General features: G+C 42.4%; 1 protein-coding gene across 1 annotated transcript in view; it reads left to right on the plus strand.

The window, feature by feature from the left end:
• Nucleotides 1-22388, plus strand: part of Pi4k2a (phosphatidylinositol 4-kinase type 2 alpha) — a 36857-nt gene that overhangs the window by 11856 nt on the left and 2613 nt on the right. Inside the window, exons 2-8 of the mRNA XM_013017837.1 lie at nt 2772-2972; nt 10178-10309; nt 10691-10844; nt 12594-12655; nt 17377-17476; nt 18650-18783; nt 20371-20430. Coding sequence (XP_012873291.1) covers nt 2772-2972; nt 10178-10309; nt 10691-10844; nt 12594-12655; nt 17377-17476; nt 18650-18783; nt 20371-20430 — 843 coding nt within the window. The remainder of the gene's footprint in view (nt 1-2771; nt 2973-10177; nt 10310-10690; nt 10845-12593; nt 12656-17376; nt 17477-18649; nt 18784-20370; nt 20431-22388) is intronic.

The following is a 22388-nucleotide window of genomic DNA, read 5'->3' on the forward strand; positions in this document are numbered from 1 at the left end:
TTTTAGAATTTGTTCTCTGTGAATGAGGAGAATATCCTTGGTGATTGAGTAACAGTTGATTGTGTGAAATGACCATAATTAGGCCAGAGGCTGTTGTTACTGGTTTTGTTTTCATTTTTTTGGCAGTACTGGGATTTGAACTCAAATGTGCTTGCTAGGTAGGCACCATACCAATTGAGCCACGCCTCCAGACCCTTTATCCATTGGTTATTTTCAAGGTAGAGTTCTACTTTTTACGCCTTGGCTAGCCTGGGCTTCAATTCCATCTACTTAAGTTGTCCTGTGTTGCTAGGGAAGACAGGCACATACCAGTGTGCCCAGCCATTTTGCTTTCTCTGTTACTGGGAGGATAAGTGTGCCACTGTATCTAGCCGTTAGTTGAAAAAGAGGCTCTCAAACTTGTCTTTTGCTTGGGCTGGCCTCAGATTTTTCTCTCTCCATATTTACCTCCCAAGTAGCTAGGATTTACAGTCTTGAGCCACCTTGCCCAGTTTAGAGACTGTTATATGTCTAGGAAGCCCCACTGCAGAGTTATACAAACTAGTTCCTGAGCAAATGTTAACCAAACTGAATTGAACTGAGGCCTGCTCTGAAAGGTATGTGTGTCTCCATTCCTCTGAAAGCCCTTCTGTTTCCCTACACCATTTTCTCATTTACCTAACCCCACTAGTATTCTTTAGTGAAACCCCTGTGTGACTGATAAACTCATAATTTCTAGTGCCTTTAATAGTCAATAAGGGCCTGGGGACATATTCAAGTGGTAAAAATTCAAGTGCTTGCCTAGCAAACATAAGGCCTTTAGTTCAAACTGAGTGCCACTAAAAAAGAAAAAAGAGTCAGTGAAATGCTTTCCTTGTGGTAGAAAGAAATTGAGAGTATGAAAGAAAGAGATTAGTCTATAAGTGATGATTGGTTACAGTCTCAATCCTCATTTTCTTCTTTCTTTGAGTGGATTTAAGCTCTAGCCCTGATATTTTTTTCCAGTCCCAACAGTTAGATGAAATGCCGTAGTCTCCCATGCACTGGGAAACCAGTCTGTTGAGCTCTACATTATGCCTCAAGCTCTGGGACATACTTCAGATTGCCTGTGTTGTCACTCTCCTGGCTGGAAAGTTGGGAGTAGACTCAGCAGTCATGCTCTTACTTGAGTCTGTTGCTGCTGCTGATTGATGTTTAGAGGCAGAATTCCAGGCAAGCCAGACAGAGATGACTGCATACTGATGCTTCTTGCCAACCACTTTGAATATGAAATGACTTCTGAAGACTTATGAATATATGCATTTTATTTTTGCCAGTAAATAAGTAAGTTTGTCTTTAAGAAAAAAAATGATTCTTTTTGGATTGAAGAAGAGAGTTTGAATTTTTGCAAGAGTTTTTGAAGGAACTAGCCCCAAGACTCACCTTGTCTCCCATGATGACAGATGGGTGTATGTTCTCTTCTGTGATCTGCCACTCAGGAAGTGATAGTCACAGGAAAATGTCTTAGGAACCTGACGAGCTTGAGTTGGCAGTGGAGGGAGGAGTAGAGACTCATGTGGTATGGAGATGAATCACTTGTTTAGCATATTTTCTTCCTTTGATATACCATTGTGGTAACTGGAGAGAATAAAATAAATGTAAAACAACCCCGAAGGGCCATGGCCTCGTGGATGAGAGCATTCAGGAGGGAGGACTACTGTTTATAAGCATCTCATATTTCAAAGGACCCTTGACGATTGTTGTTGTCAATCTTGAGACGAATGTTTTATTGTTGATGGTGTCTCATGTCCCCTTTACTTTCAGAATTCCTTAAAGTAACTCCATTCAAACCAGGTAGCAGATTATTTTTTCCTCTGTTGTGATTTCTCTCTTTGATTGCTTTTCTAGTTTGTCTTTCCTGAACTTTTTATTTCAAGACTTATAAACATACAAGAGAGAGATAATAGGGTCAATAGGGCTGATTTACAAAATTTACCCACCAATGAAGGAGTTTCTTAACTTCATTCCATAGTACTAATGTTCTTTCAGTTGCCTTTTGAAATATTTACATAATTCATACAAAGTAATACTGTATATGTATACACTTTAGAAGCTGGAATTAGATGGTGTTAAATTTTTATCACACTGTACAAAAAAGTGTGCTGTAGGATAAATGGGGCAGTGATACACATAAAAAAAGATAACATTATAAATCATGGTAAGTTAATTCCTCATTTCAGAGCCTTCAATGTATTCAGTATAACTTGCCCAGGAGGGAAGGAAGCAGTACTATATTGACGTAAGGTTGTTCCCTGTGACTTAAGATGTGTCATCAAGTTGGCTTATGGATCTTGCCTAGACACGTACAAATCCATTTATTTTGTTGGTTTGAAGCACAAAGTTAGAGGTAGGTACTTATATAGGAAAGAGAGGAAAAGAGGAAGAACACAGCAAAGAAGAATGAGGAGACTTAGCATCTTCTTTGGTCATATCTTTTCCTAGCAGTGGGTCTCTTAGAAGTACAAATGAACTGGTGTCTTACAAGCTAGAAAATAGTCATTATCTGACTGTAAACAGGAATTGTCTGCTTGTGCCCTGTCATTTCCTTTAAGATTTCTGCTGACTTGGTCTGGGATTACTGTAATTAACTGTGTGTGTGTGTGTGTGTGTGTGTGTGTGTGTGTGTGTGTGCACATGCATGTGCTGAAGATTGAAACTAGGACCTCACAAATGCTAAGTATGTGATCTACCATTGAGCTGTACCCCAGACCCCAGCTCACCTTTCACATTCTCTTTTTCTTTCACCTGTGTAGAAGATCATTGCTGTCTTCAAACCCAAGAATGAAGAGCCATATGGACATCTTAATCCTAAGTGGACCAAATGGCTGCAGAAGTTGTGCTGTCCCTGCTGCTTTGGCCGTGACTGCCTTGTCCTCAACCAGGGCTATCTTTCAGAGGCAGGAGCCAGCCTGGTGGACCAAAAACTGGAACTTAACATTGTACCCCATACAAAGGTCAGTGATTCACTTGCAGAAAGTCTTGGTGCTTGGCCAAAGTTTTGCTTGAGGTTTAAGTCCTATTAGTGGGACTTTGGGTACAGTGGGAGCTATTTATTCTGGTGTTCTTAAACCTTTCAGAGGAGGTAGCAGATTTAGGCTCATGGTTTGATCATCTGACTAAAGCTATCTTTCAAGGGACACACATGTAGACTTTCAAAGTTCAGGAATTTCACAGTTGCCTAAGAGATTATATCTGTGAACCCCAGATAATCCAAACTGGTAAAAACATAGCTGTTTTTACTCTCTTAGACTGCTGAACCAAGATTTAGATGCATGGGGCTGGGAAGGTGGCTCAGTGGTAGAGCTCTTGCCTTGCATGCGTGAGGCCCTGAGTTCGATTCCTCCGCACCACATAAGCAAAAAGAAAAAAGCCGGAAGTGGCGCTGTGGCTCAAGTGGTAGAGCACTAGCCTTGAGCTGAAGAGCTGAGGGACAGCGCCCAGGCCCAGAGTTCAGGCCCCACGACCGGACCCCCCCCCAAAAAAAAAAATAAAAAAGATTTAGATGCAGTTGGCTTCTTTCTTTTCTTTCTCTTCCTCTCTCCTTGTTTCCTTCCTTTTTGTGTGTGTGTATGGGAGGGCCACTGAGTTTTAATTAAGGCCCCACACCTAGGACGCTAGCTTTTTTTTTTTTTTTTTGTCATGGGGCTTGAACTCTTGGTCTGGACACTATTCCTGAGCTTTTCAGCTCAAGGCAGGTGCCACAGCACTTGCGCCACAGCGCCACTTCCAGTTTTCTGGTAGTTAATTGGAGATAAGAGTCTCACGGACTTTCCTACCCTGGTTGGCTTTGAACTGTGCTCCTCAGATCTCAGCTTTCGGAATAGCTAGGATTACAGATGTGAGCCACTGGTGCTCGGCTTAAAGCAAGCATTCTTACGGCTGTATCTCTAGTCCTTTTCTCTGTTTGTTATATTTTGCTTTTTATTAGGATCTTGCTTCCTGCCCAGATATGTACCTGAGCCATGATTTGCCTACATTAAGCACCATTGTAACTAGCTCTTTTTTTAAACAGTTAATTTAATTTTATTGTAAAGGCGATGTACAGAGAGGTTACAGTTCCCTACATAAGGTAATGAGTACATTTCTTGTCGAACATTGTTCCCCCCTCCCTTGTCTTTCTCCCACTTTTCCTCCCCCCACAACTAGTTTTGGGGACTTTTATGCCTAGGTTGACCTCAAACTACAGTCCTATTAATTTCAGTCTCCTAAGTAGTTAAGATTATAGGCATGATCCACTGATATATGGTTTCCTTCCTTTCTTGCTTCCTTCCTTGCTTCCCTTTCTCTCTTTCCTTCTTTCTCTCTTTCTTTCTCTCTGTTTCTCTTTCTTCCTTTCTTTATCTCAGAGAAGATTTTACTGTCAAACTACAGGAGTATACTACTATACCTGGCTTTAGATGCAGTATAGAATAGATCAACTGATGTCAACTAAAGCACTTCTGCAAGGTCTGGCAAGGAAGACTTTAGTCTTAGAAGATTTTCCTCACCCACCTCATATACTGTAGAATTTTGAGACTTGTCTGACTACCAAAATAGAGGTCTAGGCTGGAGGTATAGCTTTGTGGTTGAGCGCTTGCTAGCATTTATAAGGCCCTAGGTTTAATCCCCAGCTAGTAAAAAAATTTGAAAAATAGATGTACTAGATCCAGGGAAATTCATACATGGAGTGGATTTGTACCTACTCTGCATGTGTTACAGACTTAGTTGATATTCTGGTGAAGGGTTTGGGCCATATTCTCCTTCCCCATAAAAGTGTTGCTATACATAATTGATTGCATACAACTTCAAGGAGTTGGCTGACACTATTTTAAGAACCCCTATACTCATGGGTTTCATAAAAGCTTCTTGAAACTCTTAAGAGTTGTGAAGGGAAGGAAAATGCTGATCAGCATACAAACACTTCAGGACACATCATCACCCATGGAGTTTGTGATTACCTGAGCTATAGTAGTCACTTAAGTGGAGCTCTGATATGATGCCCTTACTTAGGATGCCGAAGCATCTTCCTAGCTCTGGGTCTTAACTTTCTTTGAAAATTTGATAGAAGCTATAGATCTTATTCAGGGGGGATTATATATTTGCAATCAATATTTTTTGCATATAATTTCAGGAAATGGTTCATAGACCAGTGGAAGTTCATCCATTTTTCCCCCTAGGATCCTGTATCTACGTTAAAAACCCATGTCTGAAGTTTTCCTTAAAGGTTTAGATAGCAAACACTATGGACAAGGAGATTAATCAGCAAATGAACTTCCTTCTAAACCTGTCTTCTGTTGTCTTTGGGTATTTAAAAAACAGTTTGTAATTACTGTAGGTGTTTGACTATTTCTGCTTCCTTGCGATTAAACAATATAACGGCTACTTTATAAATTTTTGAAGTCAGAGACTACTTGTATGTGTGCAGGTCCTGGGGCTTGAATTCAGGGCCTAGGCACTGTCCCTAAGTTTCTTTTGCTCAAGGCTAGTATTCTACCACTTGAGCCTAAGATATGCTTCTGGCTCTTTGGTAATTTATTGGAGATAAGAGAGAGCCAGGCACCAATGGCTCACTCTTATGATCTTAGCTACTCAGGAGGCTGAGATTTGAGGATTGAACTTCAAACCAGTCCATGGAACTTCTTTTTTTTTTTGTTGGTCATGGGGCTTGAACTCTGGGCTTGGGTGCTGTCCCTCAGCTCTTCAGCTCTAGGTGAGTGCTCTACCACTTGAGCCACAGCACCACTTCCAATTTTCTAGTGGTTAATTGGAGATAAGAGTCTCATGGACTTACCTGCCTGAGCTGGAGCTGCCTTTGAATTGTGATCCTCAGATCTCAGCCTCCTGAGTAGCTAGGATTATAGGCACCAGCCACCGGCACCCAGCTTCCCTGAGACTCTTATCTGCAATTAACCACCAGAAAACCAAAAGTGGTACTGTGGCTGATAGTGGTAGAGCACTAGTCCTGAGTGAAAAAACTCAAGGACAGCACTCTCAGGTCCTGAGTTCAAGCCCCATGACTGACCAAAAATAAAAATAAATAAAAGAAGACTGTCATGGACTTGCCTGCCTGGACTGGCTTCGAACTGTGATCTTCAGATCTCAACCAACAGAGACCATTTCTTTTTTTGTCGGTCATGGGGCTTGAATTCTGGGCCTGAGCTCTTCAGCTCAAGGCTAGTGCTCTGCCACTTTGAGCCACAGTGCCACTTCCAGTTTTCTGGTGGTTAATTGGAGATAAGAGTCTCATGGACTTTCCTGCCTGGGCTGGCTTTGAACTGACATCCTCAGATCTCAGCCTCCTGAGTAGCTAGGATTATGGGTGTGAGCCACTGGCGCCCTGCCCAGAAACCACTTCTTGAGATTGATCTTTCTTGAGATTTTTATTCCATGCTTAGCAACTAGCAAAATACCAAATGTATATTAAGTGTTTATTAAGTACTAGTTGAGTCACAGAATGAATATTAAATAATGAGCAGTAATCCAAAGATTCCCCCAACTTTAGGTCTATAGAAAGAGTATTTTATTGGGCTTAGACATTTGGCACCAATTTTCTGCCTGGCTTTGTACAGCTCAATCCCTTCCTCCTTGGTTTTTGCTCTCTGCAGATATTTAAACCACACATTCTGAGTATCTTGTACAGTAATGCTCCTAAGTCTCCTGCCTAACTTGAAATTCTCCTCTTAGGCTCCTCCTAGACTCTGGAAACTCTTTGAAATACACCTTCATCATTACTCTGTAATTTCCTTCCTTTGCATTGCATATAATTGAGTTCTCCTGGCTCTGTGTCTGCCTGCTTTGCTGGTGCTTTTGGAGTTGACAGTACCTAAGGATCAGAAAGCTTGGCTTTGGATTCTGGCTCTGTAGCTTTTTTGTGTGTGTAACAATATTGCTATGTAGTTTAGGCTAGCCTTGAACTTGCTGTATAGTTCATGCTGGCCTTGAACTTAGTCTTTTTATCTCAGCCTCCTGAAAGTACTGAGCCACCACACTAAGCTTCTGTAGGTTTATATATATGTGACCCATGGGCAAGTTAGTTAATTGCTCTAGGCTGCTCAGTTTCTTCCCTGAAGAAAAAGAAATAGTTTGTTTTGTAGAGCAACTATTAGGATTACATAGAATGATTCTTGTAAGTCACATAGCCTGTGGCATGAACAGACATGTTATCCTATGATATTTTTATGAACTATTCTAATCATTAATATCACATTACAACCCTTTTCTTCCCCTGCCCCTGATGTTCCTCTTTTCCTGTTAAAGAATTATAATGAAAGTCTGAAGTGGTGCTGTGGCTCAAGTGGTAGAGTGCTAGTCTTGAGCAAAAAGCTCAAGGTCAGTTCCCAGGCCCTGAGTTCAAGCCCCCAGGATTAGTGCACGTGTGCACACAAACACACACACATATATACACACAAATCGTAATGATTTCTGAGGATGTTTTGCATCAGAAAGTCAACCAGCAGCAAAAACTTGTCATCTATGAGACTGAGATGAGACAGAACTTTTCAAGCTTAACATTCAGCTGCTGGAGAACAGTAAGAATCTCTCCCTTCCCCCCACGTCCCTATCCCTGTTACAGGATTCTACCCAGTTGATTAGAGCATCTGTTACTATGGAAACAAGGCTCACATTACAGTTGAGTTTCAAATAGTAACGTTCTAATTCTCACTCACTGGTTGTTTCTGTGAGATTTCAGGTGATGATTGTTTGATTATTCATAGTGAAAAAAAATGGTTTGTTGGGAAGAATGATTAAAATCTGATAGGAAGAAAAGGATGCTGTATGGCTTGAGAGATCTAAGGGTTTATTTTGTTTTGTTTTGTTTTTTGGGTCTGGTCGTGGGGCCTGAACTCTGGGCCTGGTCGCTGTCCCTCAGCTCTTTAGCTCAAGGCTAGCGCTCTACCACTTGAGCCACAGTGCCACTTCTGGCTTTTTTCTTTTTGCTTATGTGGTGCTGAGGAATCGAACCCAGGGCCTCAAGCATGCAAGGCAAGCGCTCTACCACTGAGCCTCCTTCCCAGCCCAAGAGATCTAAGATTTTCATGGCAGAAACTTGCAAAGTGGCTTTAGGAAAGCTCTTTGTCCTTCATTCCTATTCCTTAGTTTTCAGGTTTGTAAGTTAAAAAGTACTCACTACAGTGCTTTGAACATTCATTTTAGGAACCTTGTCAATACTGGAAGAAAGGAGGGAGGGAGAGAAGGGAAAGATGAGAAGGAATTGTTTCACCTCTAAGGTTCTTGGGCAAAATAATTATTTGTAAGCTGGGTTTGGATGGCTCATAGCAATAGTTTTCGATGTTTGGGAAACTGAGAACAGGATTATTATTTAATTTTAGCTTGGCCAGAAAAACTCAAGACATCTCTTCTTCTCAACCTGTAGCTGAGTGTGGTGATGCATGTTTGTCATCCTAACTACATGAGAGTTTGAGAACAATAGGATTGTGGTTCCAGGCCAGGCTGTAGAAAAGTCCGTAAGAGGGGCTGGGAAGGTGGCTCAGTGGTAGAGCGCTTGCCTTGCATGCCTGAGGCCCTGGGTTCGATTCTCAGCACCACATAAGCAGAAAAAAAAGCGGGAAGTGGTGCTATGGCTCAAGTGGTAGAGTGCTAGCCTTGAGCTGAAGAGCTGAGGGACAGCGCGCAGGCCCAGAGTTCAGGCCCCACGACCGGACCCAAAAAAAAAAAAAAAAAGAAAAGTCCGTAAGAGCCAGGTGCCTATGGCTAGGAGGCTGAGACCTCAGGATCATGGTTCAGAGCCAGCCTGAGTAGGAAAGTCCATGAGATTCTTATCTCCAATTAACGACTAGAAAATCAGAAGTGGCACTGTAGCTTAAGTGGCAGAGTGTTTGCCTTGAGTTTAGAGCTCAGAGACAGCACCCAGGCCCACAGTTCAAGCCCTATGACCAACGCCCCCCCCCAAAAAAAAATCATAAGACTCCATCTCAACAGAAGAAGCTGGGCATGAAGAAGTTTTTTCTACTATTCTTAACTATTATATTTAATATAGAAATGGTGACATACAAAAATCTTAAATTCCAAGTTTGAAACTTAGAAGGACCAGCAAGTATCAGACCACAGAGGAAATGCTGTTATTCAAAAACAGAGACAAACATTTATAGTTGACAGCTGTGACTGAGTTGGAATTGGTACTTCCAAGTTAAGAGTTATTTGCCATGTAGAGGAAGAAGAACTGAGGAAAAGCATTGTAGTAGTGTTTGTAAATTGCAGTTCATGAGGCAGGCTTTGATTTCCTTGGAGATGGCAAATTCACCTGAGTTACCTTTCTTGAAGGATCAAAAATGGCAGATATTCAAAATATCAACAACCAAAGCCCCTGGCCTTGAAGACGCTATGGAAAGACTAGTTCCTACTTTCCTCTCTTTTCCCCTTGCCCCTTTTTTATTTTTGTGGTACTGAGGACTGAACTCAGGATGGGGCCTCTTACATACCAGTCAAACTCTATCATTTGAGCATGTTCCCCGCCTTTTTATTTGTATTTTGTTTTGACATGTTTTCTCACTAACTTTTCTCAGGCTGGCCTCAAAACTCTCACTCTCAAGTCCTCTTGCCTTTACTTTCCGAGTAGCTGAAATTTATGTGTATATCATCGTGCCTTGCAGTTTATTTTTTGCTCATGTCTGTTTGACAGCTTTTCCAGATCTGTGCCACTCATGTCATAAAGGGATCTTAGATCCCTTCCATAAGTTTAGCTCTGCTGTCTCAGAACTCTTTATTTCTAGCTACTCAGATTGGGACAAGGACTACGGGATATTTTTTAGGGGGTCAACCTGCAAATGATGTGACTTTGTGCAAATGATATATGACTTTGACAGTATTCCACTGGCCCAAACCTTTTAATGTAAGAAAGTTGCATTGTGGGCTGGGAAGGTAGCTCAGTGGTAGAGTGCTTGCCTTGCATGCCTGAGGCCCTGGGTTCGATTCCTCAGCACCACATAAGCAGAAAAAGCTGGAAGTGGCGCTGTGGCTCAGTGGTAGAGCGCTAACCTTGAGCTGAAGAGCTGATGGACAGCACCCAGGCCCAGAGTTCAGGCCCCACAACCGAACCCCCCCCCCAAAAAAAAAAGTTGCATTGTGCATTCTTTCTCTGCTCTGGAAGAGGAAAAATATTGGTGAGCATCTAACTTTAAACTCGATTCTAACCTGGATATCTCTTCTCCTTCTGCTGTAGGTAGTATACCTGGCCAGTGAAACCTTCAACTATAGTGCCATTGATCGAGTGAAATCCAGGGGCAAGCGGCTTGCCCTAGAGAAAGTGCCAAAAGTTGGGCAGCGGTTTAACCGCATCGGGCTACCACCAAAGGTACAGATTGCACTGATATGGCTCATTAGAGGTGATGGCTTTAGTGGCATAGTCATTCAAGTAAGGAAGCAAAGTGCATAAAAGCCTAAACATACATGGGCAATAAAATAACTTATCCAGAAGTTTTAGTCTTCTTCATTTCTGTCAAGGGCCTATGGTTTGGGAAAGAATTCTCCCAAGAACAGAGACCTTACTTTCTCACTTAATTCCTTTGGCCTATTAGGATGTGTCCTGAACTTGGATGGATGATTTCTCTCACATTCTCCTTCCCTTTTACTTAAAAGGAAATAAAGGCATGAAAGTCTTAGAAACCTTTTCCTTCTCTAAATGGATGGACTTGGGCTGTAGAAAAATGCTTTTGTTTCTTCCTCTTGGTTGCAGGTTGGTTCATTCCAGCTCTTTGTGGAAGGCTATAAAGATGCAGATTACTGGCTGCGACGGTTTGAAGCAGAGCCTCTCCCTGAGAACACTAATCGGCAATTACTCCTGCAGTTTGAGCGGTTGGTGGTGTTGGACTACATTATTCGCAACACTGGTGAGCAGCTAGGCTGGTCTCATGGCCTGTGCTGATTTGGCTCAGCCATGGGGTCAGAATGCCTTGTCAGAGGAGGTTTTCCTGTGTTGAATGGGTCATGCACATTATGGGAGTCTCTAGAGAATGCTTCTCCAGGTTAAGCTAGGTCCATGTGTGATTACCAGGTGTGCTGAGTCCTAGAGCTATGACATCTTATTTCTTTCCTGGTCCCAGACAGAACATACCTGGCTCTTCCAAAACACCATAAAGAGAATGCTTATCTTTTATCCCTAGTCATTCGAGTGTGTGTGTATGTGTGTGTGTGTGTGCCCGTGTGCACGTGTGCTGGTCCTGGGGTTTGAACTCAGAGCCTGGGTGCTGTCCCTGAGCTTTAGTGCTTAAAGCTAGTGAGTGCTCTACTTTGACCCACAACTCCACTTCTGACCATTGCTGTTTAATTGAAGCTAAGAGTCCCATCGCCTTTCCTGTCCTGGCTGGCTTTGAACCATGAACCTCAGATCTTAGCCTCCGGAGTAGCCAGGATTACAGGCACGAACTACAAGTGCCTAACCCTAGTTGTTCTTATAGTATCAAGACCTATCACAGTTTTGTCATTTTCTAACTTCTTGGGATAAATGGTTAGATCATTATTTTTGTTGCTGCTTTAAGTAAGCTTGGTACCAGTGGCTCACACATGTAACTCCTAGCTACTCAGGAGGCTGAGATCTGAGGATCATGCTTCAAAGCCAGCCCAGGAAGGAAAAATGCATGAGACTCTTTATCGCTAATTAGCCACCAAGAGATCAGAAGTGGAGCTGTGGCATTAAAAAAAAGCTAAGGGGGGCTGGGAAGGTGGCTCAGTGGTAGAGCGCTTGCCTTGCATGCCTGAGGCCCTGGGTTCGATTCCTCAGCACCACATAAGCAAAAAGAAAAAAAAAAAAAAGCCGGAAGTGGCGCTGTGGCTCAAGCGGTAGAGCGCTAGCCCTGGGCTGAAGAGCTGAGGGACAGCACCCAGGCCCAGAGTTCAGGCCCCACTACCGGACCCAAAAAAAAAAAAAAAAAAAAAAAAAAAAAAAAAAAAGCTAAGGGACAGCGCTCAGGACTTGAGTTTAATCCCTAGTACCAGCACAAAAAGAGTCTTCAATTGACTTGTATATTTTCTGTCGAGTTGTTCTTTGTCTGTATTATTGTTGCTTCTGTGAAGACAGTCTTTTTTTTCTAGATTTTTTTTCTTTTTCTTTTTTTTTTTGTGCTAGTGCTGGGACTTGAACTCAGTGTCTTCTGTCACTTAAACCATAGCTCCACTTTCTGGTCTTACAGTGGTTAATTGAAGATGAGTTTCACAGATATTCCTAACTATGCTAGCTTTGAATGATGATCCTCAGATCTCAGCCTCCTAAGCTAGAATTATAGGTATGAGACTTTGGTGCTTGGCTTCTCTAGTTTCCTTTAAGCTTTTTCTGTGTCTTTGGTTTTCAGTTTACTGTGATACACCTGTTTGTGGTTTTCTTTGTATTTATTCCACTAGGGATTCACAGTACTCCTTGAACTTATTGTTTGATATATTTGAGGGTCCTTTCTCTGTATTTTTTTTCTGTCCTAGATCACAACTCTTCAGTTATTGTGTTTTTGTTAAAATTGTTAGTTTCCTAGTTTTTGTAGTTGTACTTGTAAAAGGATTGGCCTAGGTGCTCAAATTACCAAGCTTACCATTATTAAAATTAAATGTCACTCTGGCTATTTCTGCTAACTTTAAATTTCTGTTCACAGATCGAGGAAATGACAATTGGCTGATTAAATATGACTGTCCCATGGATAGTTCTAGCTCTCGGGTAAGAGGTTAGTTTATATCTTAAAGAAAAGGGTGAGAATGAGTGTCCTTATAGTATAGAAACACACAAAATGGTCAGAGTTAGGTCACGTAAGATCAGAAGGATCTTGGAGGCACAGGATTTAAATTAAGTATTTTGCTGACTGATGTTAGAAAAGCATTAAGAAAATAATCAGCTAAGTTTGGAACATATGTACTCTATTCTTTTGAGTCTTACATTGCATAGTAGCATAGAAAAGGCCTGGGAAGTTCTACATTAAGTGGACAAGTAATATCTACACTTTTTTTTAAAACCATGGGACTCTTAACAACAGACCACAATTCAACAGAATGAAAGTTTTAGGAAAGCTACTCGTGGACGTTTCTTTGTTGTTGTTGTTTTGTTGGTTGTGGAGCTTGAATTCTAGCTCAAGGCAAGTGCTCTATCACTTGAGCCATAGCGCCACTTCTGGTTTTCTGGTAGTTAATTGGAGATAAGAGTCTCATGGACTTTCTGCTTGGGTTAGCTTTGAACTGTGATCCTCAGACCTCAGCCTCCTTAGTAGCTAGGATTACAGGCGGGAGCCACCAGTGCCCAGCATCGTGTACATTTCTACATTTCTTATTCCCTCATTTCTCTCATCCTTCACCACTTTGCTGTTGCTGCCTGCATATCTTTTTTTTTTTTTTTCGTTAGGTTGTGGGGCTTAACTTGGCTTGGGCACTCACTGTCCCTGAACTTTTGTGCTCAAGGCTATTGCTCTACTGCTTGAGCCACAACTCCATTTCTAGCTTTTTATGGCTCAATAGAAATAAGAGTTTCACAGACTTTCCTGCCCAGGCTGGCTTTGAACCATTGATCCTCAGATCTCAGCCTGCTGAAATAACTAGGATTACAGATGTGAGCCACCAGTGCCCAGCTTGCATGTCTTTTTAAAACAAAATAATAACCAAAAAAGCAAAAACAAAAACAGACTTAAGGTCTTGCTAGATAGCCCAGGCTGGCCTCATATTTGAGATCCTCTTGCCTTAGCCTCCTGAGTTCGGGAATTAGAGATGTATACTCTGGCTCTTGAATATATTTTTAAATTTATTTAAATTTTTTGATTGTTATGATAAAGGTGATTTATAGAGGGGTTACAGTTACATGAGTCAGGTAAAGAGTGTATTTCTTGTTGGTGCCGGTGGCTCACACCTGTAATCCTAGCTATGCAGGATCTGAGGTCTGAGAAGCATGGTTCAAAGCCAGCCTGGGCAGAAAACTCCATGTGATTTCTATCTCCAGTTAATCACCAGAAAACCAGAAGTGGCACTGTGGTTCAGATGGTAGAGCATTAGCCTCAAGCTGAAGAGCTCAGGGACAGCGCCCAGGCCCAGAGTTCAAGCCCCATGACAGACCAAAAAAAAAAGAATATTTCTTTTTGGCCAGTGTCACCCCTTCCCTCGCTGTCTCCCAGTTTTTATATATATATATATATATACACACACACACACATATATATATATATATATATACACACACACACACATATATATATATATATATATACACACACATATATATATACACACATATACATATATAATGTATTATATAATATGTAATATATTACATATATTTATATAATATATATACATACATATTTATTTTTGTTGGTCGTGGGGCTTGAAGTCTGGGCTGGGACATTATCCCTGCGCTCTTCAGCTCAAGGCAAGTACTCTACCACTTGAGCCACAGCACCACTTGCGGTTTTCTATTGGTTTATTGGAGCTAAGAGTCTCATGGACTTTCCTTTCCTGCCTGGGCTGCCTTTGAACTGTGATCCTCAGATCTCAGCCTCCTGAATAGCTAGGATTATAGGCGTGAGCCACTGGCGCCCGGCTCAAGTTTGAAATATATTTTTAAATTTTCTTTTTTGGAGGCTATTACTAAGACTTGAACTCGGGGCCTGGACGCTGTCCCTTAGCTTTTTCACTCAGGGCTGGTGCTCTGACACTTCAGGAACAAGTCTTTTTCTGGCTTTTTGGTGGTTAATTGGAGATAAGAGTCTCATGGATTTTCCTTCACTGGCTGGCTTTGAATCATGATCCTCAGATCTCAGTCTCCTAAGTACTCTGGCTTAACTATCTTTTAACAGTTAACAGGCTTCCTAGAGGAGAGTGAGCCTGGTTTTTATTTCTCTCCCCTTTCTGCCTCGTTCTCCCTCCACCTTACCCTTCTTTTTCCCCTCTTCTTTGTTCTCTTCCTCTACTTTGTTCTCCTCCTCCTCTTCTTCCTCTTTCTCATTCTTATCTTCCTCCTCCTCTTCTTCCTGTTCCTCTTTTCTTTTTTTTAAATTTTTTTTTTTGGGTCCGGTCGTGGGGCCTGAACTCTGGGCCTGGGCGCTGTCCCTCAGCTCTTCAGCTCAAGGCTAGCGCTCTACTACTTGAGCCACAGCGCCACTTCTGGCTTTTTTCTTTTTGCTTATGTAGTGCTGAGGAATCGAACCCAGGGCCTCTGGCATGCAAGGCAAGCGCTCTACCACTGAGCCACCTTCCCAGCCCCTGTTCCTCTTTTCTTTCTCTTCTTCTCTTTTTCCTTCCTTTTCCCCCTTCTCACTCCCCTTTTGTGTAGCACTGGTTAGAATCTAGGCTTTGCATATGCTAGGCAAGCATTCTACCACAGTTAAACCTTTAGCCCCATTTTTTACTTACAGTGGTTTTACTTCCTTCTCCTTATGAATGGCTCTCAAGATTTTTTTTGTCTGACTCATTAGAAGAACTGTATCTCTGTGGTAGGATGCTTGCCTACCATGTGTAAGGCCCTGAGTTTCAGTATACCACTGTAGAAATCAAGACCAAAAATACCCACATAGTATAGATTGTTCAGGTTTCCCCAGTATTTAATGGTTCAGGTCTGGTGCAAAACTCAGGAATTGATACCTTTTAAAATAACAGACCCAGGCCAGGTACTGGTGGCTCATGCTTGCTATCCTAGCTATACAGGAGGCTGAGATCTGTGGATCATGGTTCAAAGCCAGCCCAGTCAGGAAAGTCTCTGAGATTCATATCTCCAGTTAACCACCAGAAAACCAGAAGTGGCACCGTGGCTTAAAGTGGTAGAGCACTAGCTTTGAGCAAAAGGGCTCAGGGACAGCGCCTAGGCCCTCAGTTCAAGGCCCATGACTAACAAAAAGAAAATAAAGTAACAGATCCAGGGTTGGAGGCCTGGATCAGGTGGTAGAGCACCAGCCAATGAGTGAAAGCAAGTGTCAGATACTGAGTCCAAGTCTCTTTCTCCCCCCCTCCCGCCCACACACACAAAAAATAAAACCCAACCCTTGCCTTGTGTTCATAAACAGCTTTGTTAAATGACAACTCCCTTTTGTAACTATTTAATGATGATAAAAACTAAAATAAAGGGCTGGGAATAACCAGGTGCCAAGGCTCACGCCTGCAATCCTAGCTGAGATCTGAGGATCACAGTTCAAAGCCATCACAGGTAGGTAAGTCCATGAGACTCTTATCTCCAATTAACCACTAGAAAACTGGAAGTCACTGTGGCTCAAGTGGTAGCTCACCTTGAGCTGAAGAGCTGAGGGACAGCACCTAGGCCCAGAGTTCAAGCCCACGACTGACTGACAAAAAAAAAGGGGGGGGCTGGGAATGTGGTTTAGTGGTAGAGTGGTTACCTAGCATGCATGAACCCCTGGGTTCAATTCCTCAGTACCACATACACATAAAAAGCTGGAAGGATGCCCAGACCCAGAGTTCATGCCCCATGCCCCACAAAAAACAAACAACAACAACAACAACAAAAAAAAACCAGGGAATGTGGCTTAGTGGTAGAGTGCTTGGTGAAGCCCTGGGTTCGATTCCTAGTGCCACATAACAAAAAAATGCTGGAAGCGACACAGTACCTCAAGTGGTAGAGCTCTAACCTTGAGCATAAGACAGAGCCCAGGCCCCGAGTTCAAGTCCTAGGACCAGTCAAAAAATTAAAATAACAGTTCCCAGAGGATTCTGGTGCAAGTGTTCTGGCACCACAGTAGTCCCTGTTCCTGTAATTGCAGGAATGAACATGAAGGGAGCATGATGCCACCCAGTAGCATTAGGATCTGTGACGTGGGCTGTCCCAAGTGGCCTGCCCACATTCAGCTCTTGTCCTTTTCCTTCTTAAGTCTCACTGAAGCAGAATCAGCTCCCTTATGGAAAAGCAGCCAGCGTATCTTCTTTGGGGTTTTTAACTGGAAAATGTCCAGATGATACAGACCTTTCTAATTTTCTATTCTCAAGATTCTCACTGCTTTTCACTAGGAAGAATGACTTATAGTTATTCTTGTTTTTGTCATTATTCTTAGCAAGGACTGTGGCAAGTCCTGGGGAAGTGCAACTTTTCCATGATAAGAAAGCAACTGTTGCCGGGCGTGGTGGCACACACCTGTAATCACAGCACTCAGCAGACTGAGGCAGGAGGATCGTGAGTTCAAGGCCATCGTGGGCAGCATTTCGAGATGCTGTCTCAACAAAAAGGAAAAGGAAAAAAAAGAGACTCTGAAAACCTTGTACAGACAGGTCAGAGGTGCCACAAATGTATTAGGTCAGATAGCAATATAGAAATGACAATATGGTAGCTCCAAATAAGTTAAATAAGGATTGCTATCTGAGGGGGGCAAGATGGGTTGCTTTGCTGCTGCTACTACTACTGTAAAGGGCCTAAGGCAGATGGACTCCCTTAGCAATCAGTGTCTCCTTGCTTTGCAGGACACAGACTGGGTGGTGGTGAAGGAGCCTGTTATCAAGGTGGCTGCCATAGACAATGGGCTGGCTTTCCCGTTGAAGCATCCTGACTCCTGGAGGGCATGTAAGTCTGAAGGCCTCTGGGTCTGGCTTTGCTTTTGCTTGGACCCAGTTGTCTCATTGTGCAAGGGATATAGTAGTACCTCTGTGATAGAATTGTTCTAAGAATTAATGAACCATTGCAGCTCAGGCCTCGAACACCACAGCCAGGACATGGCAACTGTGCTATAATATAAACCATTATATGATTTTTTACCATATATTTTTAGTATGTATTTATTATATATTACCATACATTGTTACTATTCCCACTATAGCAATATGAGTAATTAGAAATTAGAAGCATAGTGTTAGAGGTGTAGCTCCGTTGTAGAATGCTCACCTAGTTAAGTGAAGCAGAGAAGGAAGGAAGAAAGGAAAGAGAGGGAAGCAGGAAGGGGAGAAATTAGAAGGATAAAGATGAGTTTTCTCATGTCAATTTTGCATTCCCCTTATTCTTTGTTGGGATTGTGTTTTCATAATTGATTGTTTGAGTCTCTAGATAAGCCGCTATCAGTATGCCCTGTCTTTCCTTGATGATATCCCTTTCCTCCATTCTGAGAATGGAAAGGTGGAGAAATACGAAGAGGAAATCTCTAGCTTCCTTTTTTTTTTTTAATTTTTTATTGTAAAGATACTATACAGAGGGTTACAGTTACATGAGCAAGGTAATGAGTACACTTCCTATTGAGCATTGTTATCCCCTCCATTGTTTTCCCCCTACCATCCCTTCCCTCCCTACCTTCCCCAGGTTCTTTTTTTTTTTTTTAATTGTGATTAAGTGATTACATAATTTCCCAAATTTCACAGTATTGTGGAATAATGATGCTCATTTAAAGTCACAAGTTCATTCTAACTTTCCTGGAGCAAATTGTCTATATCTAGCTTCCTTTTGAAGCACTTGTTTTATTTTCTGGACCATTTCAGTATCTTAGTGGCAACTAGTTGCATTTGGATAGGCTTGCATCCTGGGAGGTCATGTCACATCTGGAAAAGTGCTCTGGGATTAGGTTGATCTGGGTTTCAATCATGATTTCTCTACTTACTAGCGAAGTACTTATGGTTAGCAGCACCTTAAAGTGGTTGTTTTTATCTTCTGTTATATCTCAGGGAAGAAGGGGCTCTCCCTTTGAAAGTCTTCTAATGGTAAAAGACACAGATAATGGCTTGAACTTACTTTTGGTTTTCTCCTTTTCAGATCCTTTTTACTGGGCCTGGCTGCCCCAGGCAAAAGTTCCATTTTCTCAAGAGATCAAAGATTTGATTCTTCCAAAGATATCTGACCCTAACTTCGTCAAGGACTTAGAGGAGGACCTCTATGAACTTTTCAAGGTTAGTCCTAGGAACCTCCTGCATATGGAAGAAGGCATTTCTAATGTCTTTTCTTTCTTTTTTGTCAGTCATGGGGCTTGAACTCTGGGCCTGAGCGCTGTCCCTCAGCTCTTTAGCTCAAGGCTAGCACTCTACCACTTGAGCCACAGCACCATTTCTGGTTTTCTGGTAGTTTATTGGAGATAAGAGTTTCACAGCTGGGCTGGGAAGGTGGCTCAGTGATAGAGTGCTTGCTTTGCATGCCTGAGGCCCTGGGTTCGATTCCTCAGCACCACATAAACAAAAAGAAAAAAGCCGGAAGTGGCGCTGTGGCTCAAGTGGTAGAGCGCTAGCCTTGAGCTGAAGAGTTGAGGGACAGTGCCCAGGCCCAGAGCTTAGGCCCCATGACTGGACCCCCCAAAAAAAGAATTTCACAGCTTTTCCTGCCCGGGCTGGCTTTGAACCATGATTCTCAGATCTCAGCCTCCTAAGTAGCTAGGATTACAGGCGTGAGCCCCAGCGCCCGGCTCTGTCTTTTCCAATTGGTCCTGGCTCAAGCCAAGAGAGAATGACTAAGCACCTATCTGATGTGAGTTAGTCAATGAAGTGTAAGATTCTACAGGGGAGCAGCAGGATCTGGTTTGGATGGGTTTGGGTAAAAAAAAAATCCGTTCTGATGGATTGATCACACTGATGTGTCCTGTGACAGGTGTAGTACTGTGTCCATAGAGCACTCACTTCTTATAAATGGAGTACTGATGCCCACAGTGAGTTATGGAAAATGAAGAATTTTCTCATTGTGTATTTCTACATTTGTAAGAGAGGAAGTTCTTATGGTGCTAGTTGACTTCACTAAGCTTTTTATGTAGGTTTCCTGTATTCAAAAATTTCTACTCTGGGGAGAAAATGGGTTCGGGTTCTTGTGAGACTTCCATGTGGGTACTGACTTTTTCTGACTTTTTTAAAAATAATTTTTTATTTAGATTAGGTGATGACATAAATTTCACATGTTTCACAGTATTGTTGGAATAGTGATTCTTAAAGTCACAAACACATTTTAACTTTCACAACGCAAATTGTCATTATCATGGTCTATAAAGTTTGTGAATTCTATGAACTATTTCTTCCATATCAGGTGATATTTACATTTCTTTCCTTTCTTAGTGTAAGCTGTTCCCTCTTTCCCTCTCATTCCCTCCCTCCTATCACTGCCTTGGACTCTAGTGCAGCTGATGGGCCCCTCTGTTGTATGTTTTCCCATTTTCCTTTGATTCTGTGTCCTCTGCCTAGCTTTCCTCAGGTAGGTAGGGGTGTGTGTGTGTGTGTGTGTGTGTGTGTGTTTGTGTGTGTGTGTATGTGTGGTCAAGAACATGGAATCATTTAGCAATAATACACAAAATGAGTGGAAATCCTTTGTTTCTTGAGTCTTGTTTACTATGTCATATCTCCTTGCATTTTGGCTTTATGATCCACGTATCAGGGAGACCATGTGCCATTTGTCTCTTTGCTCTTGGCTTACCGAAGTCAAAATGATTTGCTCTAGTTCCATCCATTTCCCTGCAGATGCCATTATTTTTTCCTTTCTAATGTTCTTCCTTTCTCTTGCAGAAAGATCCTGGTTTTGACAGGGGCCAATTCCATAAGCAGATTGCTGTCATGAGAGGACAGGTAAGCCTAGGACATCCTCAGGTGTCTTGTTACCATCTCCCTGGGAGGGAGTTGAGAAGATATATAAGGATATATAAAGCTCCACGGGCTGGGAAGGTGGCTCAGTGGTAGAGTGCTTGCCTTGCATGCATGAGGCCCTGGGTTTGATTCCTTAGCACCACATAAACAGAAAAATCCAGAAGTGGTACTGTGGCTCAAGTAGTAGAGCACTAGCCTTGAGCTGAAGAGCTGAGGGACAGCGTCCAGGCCCAGAGTTCAGGCCCCACAACTGACAAAAAAAAAAGATATATAAAGCTCCTGTTTTCAGTCTATGCCATACATATTTGTGACACTGCCCTGTAATACATAGGTGAGGGAAGGTAGCCCTCCCGTCTCCCACCCCTTCCACAGTATCTAGTAGCACTGTGTGCTTTTCCCAGTGCCTTTTGGTGGATACATTATTGTTAACTTAACCAACACTCTTGTGTTCTCTAGTTGCTCAAGGCTAGCTACGTGCCTTGGTGATTAAGGTTAGGCTCTGGAGTCAGACACCCTAGCAATTATTGTTTATAATAGGTTAGTAATAATTCTTGACACAGTTCATAGAGGATTGCAGGAGGTAGTACATATCAAGTGTTAAGTAAAAACAGTCTGGCACATAATAAATACTCATCTATTGACTGTGGTTACAAAACTGGGCTTTTAAACCCCAAGCCCAAAGTCCAGAAGTCTGAAGTTGATCCAGCCACACACCCCACCCCCAATGTCAAATAAAGAGGCAGAGAAAGGAGATTTTTTTAAATGGCAGGCATAGAAAGACAGTGCATCTTCAACCATCTTCTGAGATATAGCCAGTGATTTCAGTTAAACAGGCAATAAGAAAAGTACGTATAGTTGAACAGTCCGAAAAAGAAAAAAGAACCAAACCAAACCAAAAAATCTCATTTCTGTTTCCTGGAGGTCATTTCAGTAAACACTATTTTATATGATCAGAGACACATAGGCATTGCACTTTTGTGTTCCTCTTCTAAGACTATCCTCACTGTGTGTGAATGCGAGAGGATCTGTTCATTTTTAAGCTTTGTCAGCTTGCCTTTCTGCCTTGTCCAGTACCATCGGCATGCAGGACAGTGCCTGTTTCTTTGAACTCTCTCCACTTCCAAGGTTATGAACTTTACTTAACAAGGGCAAAAAAAAAAAAGGAAGCATTTGTTTTCATTTTTGTTGTGAGATAGTACCCCAGGGTGGTCTCTCAACTCTTGGGTTCAAGTGATCTTCCTGCTTTAGCTGGGACCACAGGTGCATGCCATTATGCCCAGCTTCTCATTTGTATTATTACTATTTATTTTTTTTGTCAGTCATGGGGCTTGAACTCAGGGCCTGAGTGCTGTCCCTGAGCTTTTTTTGCTCAAGACTATAGCTCTGCCACTTTGAACCACAGCACCACTTCTGGTTTTCTGGTGGTTTCTTGGAGATAAGAGTCTCACATAGCCGGGTGCCAGTTGCTCACACCTGAAATCCTAGCTAGTCAGGAGGCTGTGATCTGAGGATCACGGTTCAAAGCCATCCTGGGCAGGAAACTCTGTGAGACTCTTATCTCCAGTAAACCACCAGAAAACCAGAAGTGGCGCTGTGGCTCAAGTGGTAGAATGCTTGCCTTGAGCTGAAGAGCTGAGGGACAGCGCCCAGGCCGAGTTCAAGCCCCACAACTGGGAAAAAAAAATAAAAATAAAAAAGGAAAAAAAGAGTCTCACAGACTTAACTGCCTGGGTGGCTTTGAACTGCGATCCTCAGATCTCAAGCCTCTTAAGTAGCTAGGATTACAGGCATGAGAGGCTTCATTTGTTTTTTGTCAGTCATGAGGCCTGAACTCTGGGCCTGGGCACTGTCCCTCAGCTCTCCAGCTCAGGGCTAGCATCCTACCACTTGAGCCACAACTCCACTTCTGGCTTTTTCTGCTTATATGGTGCTGAGGAATC

Source organism: Dipodomys ordii, unplaced genomic scaffold, assembly GCF_000151885.1.
Source record: "Dipodomys ordii isolate 6190 unplaced genomic scaffold, Dord_2.0 Scaffold36, whole genome shotgun sequence".
In the NCBI taxonomy this organism is placed as follows: domain Eukaryota; kingdom Metazoa; phylum Chordata; class Mammalia; order Rodentia; family Heteromyidae; genus Dipodomys; species Dipodomys ordii.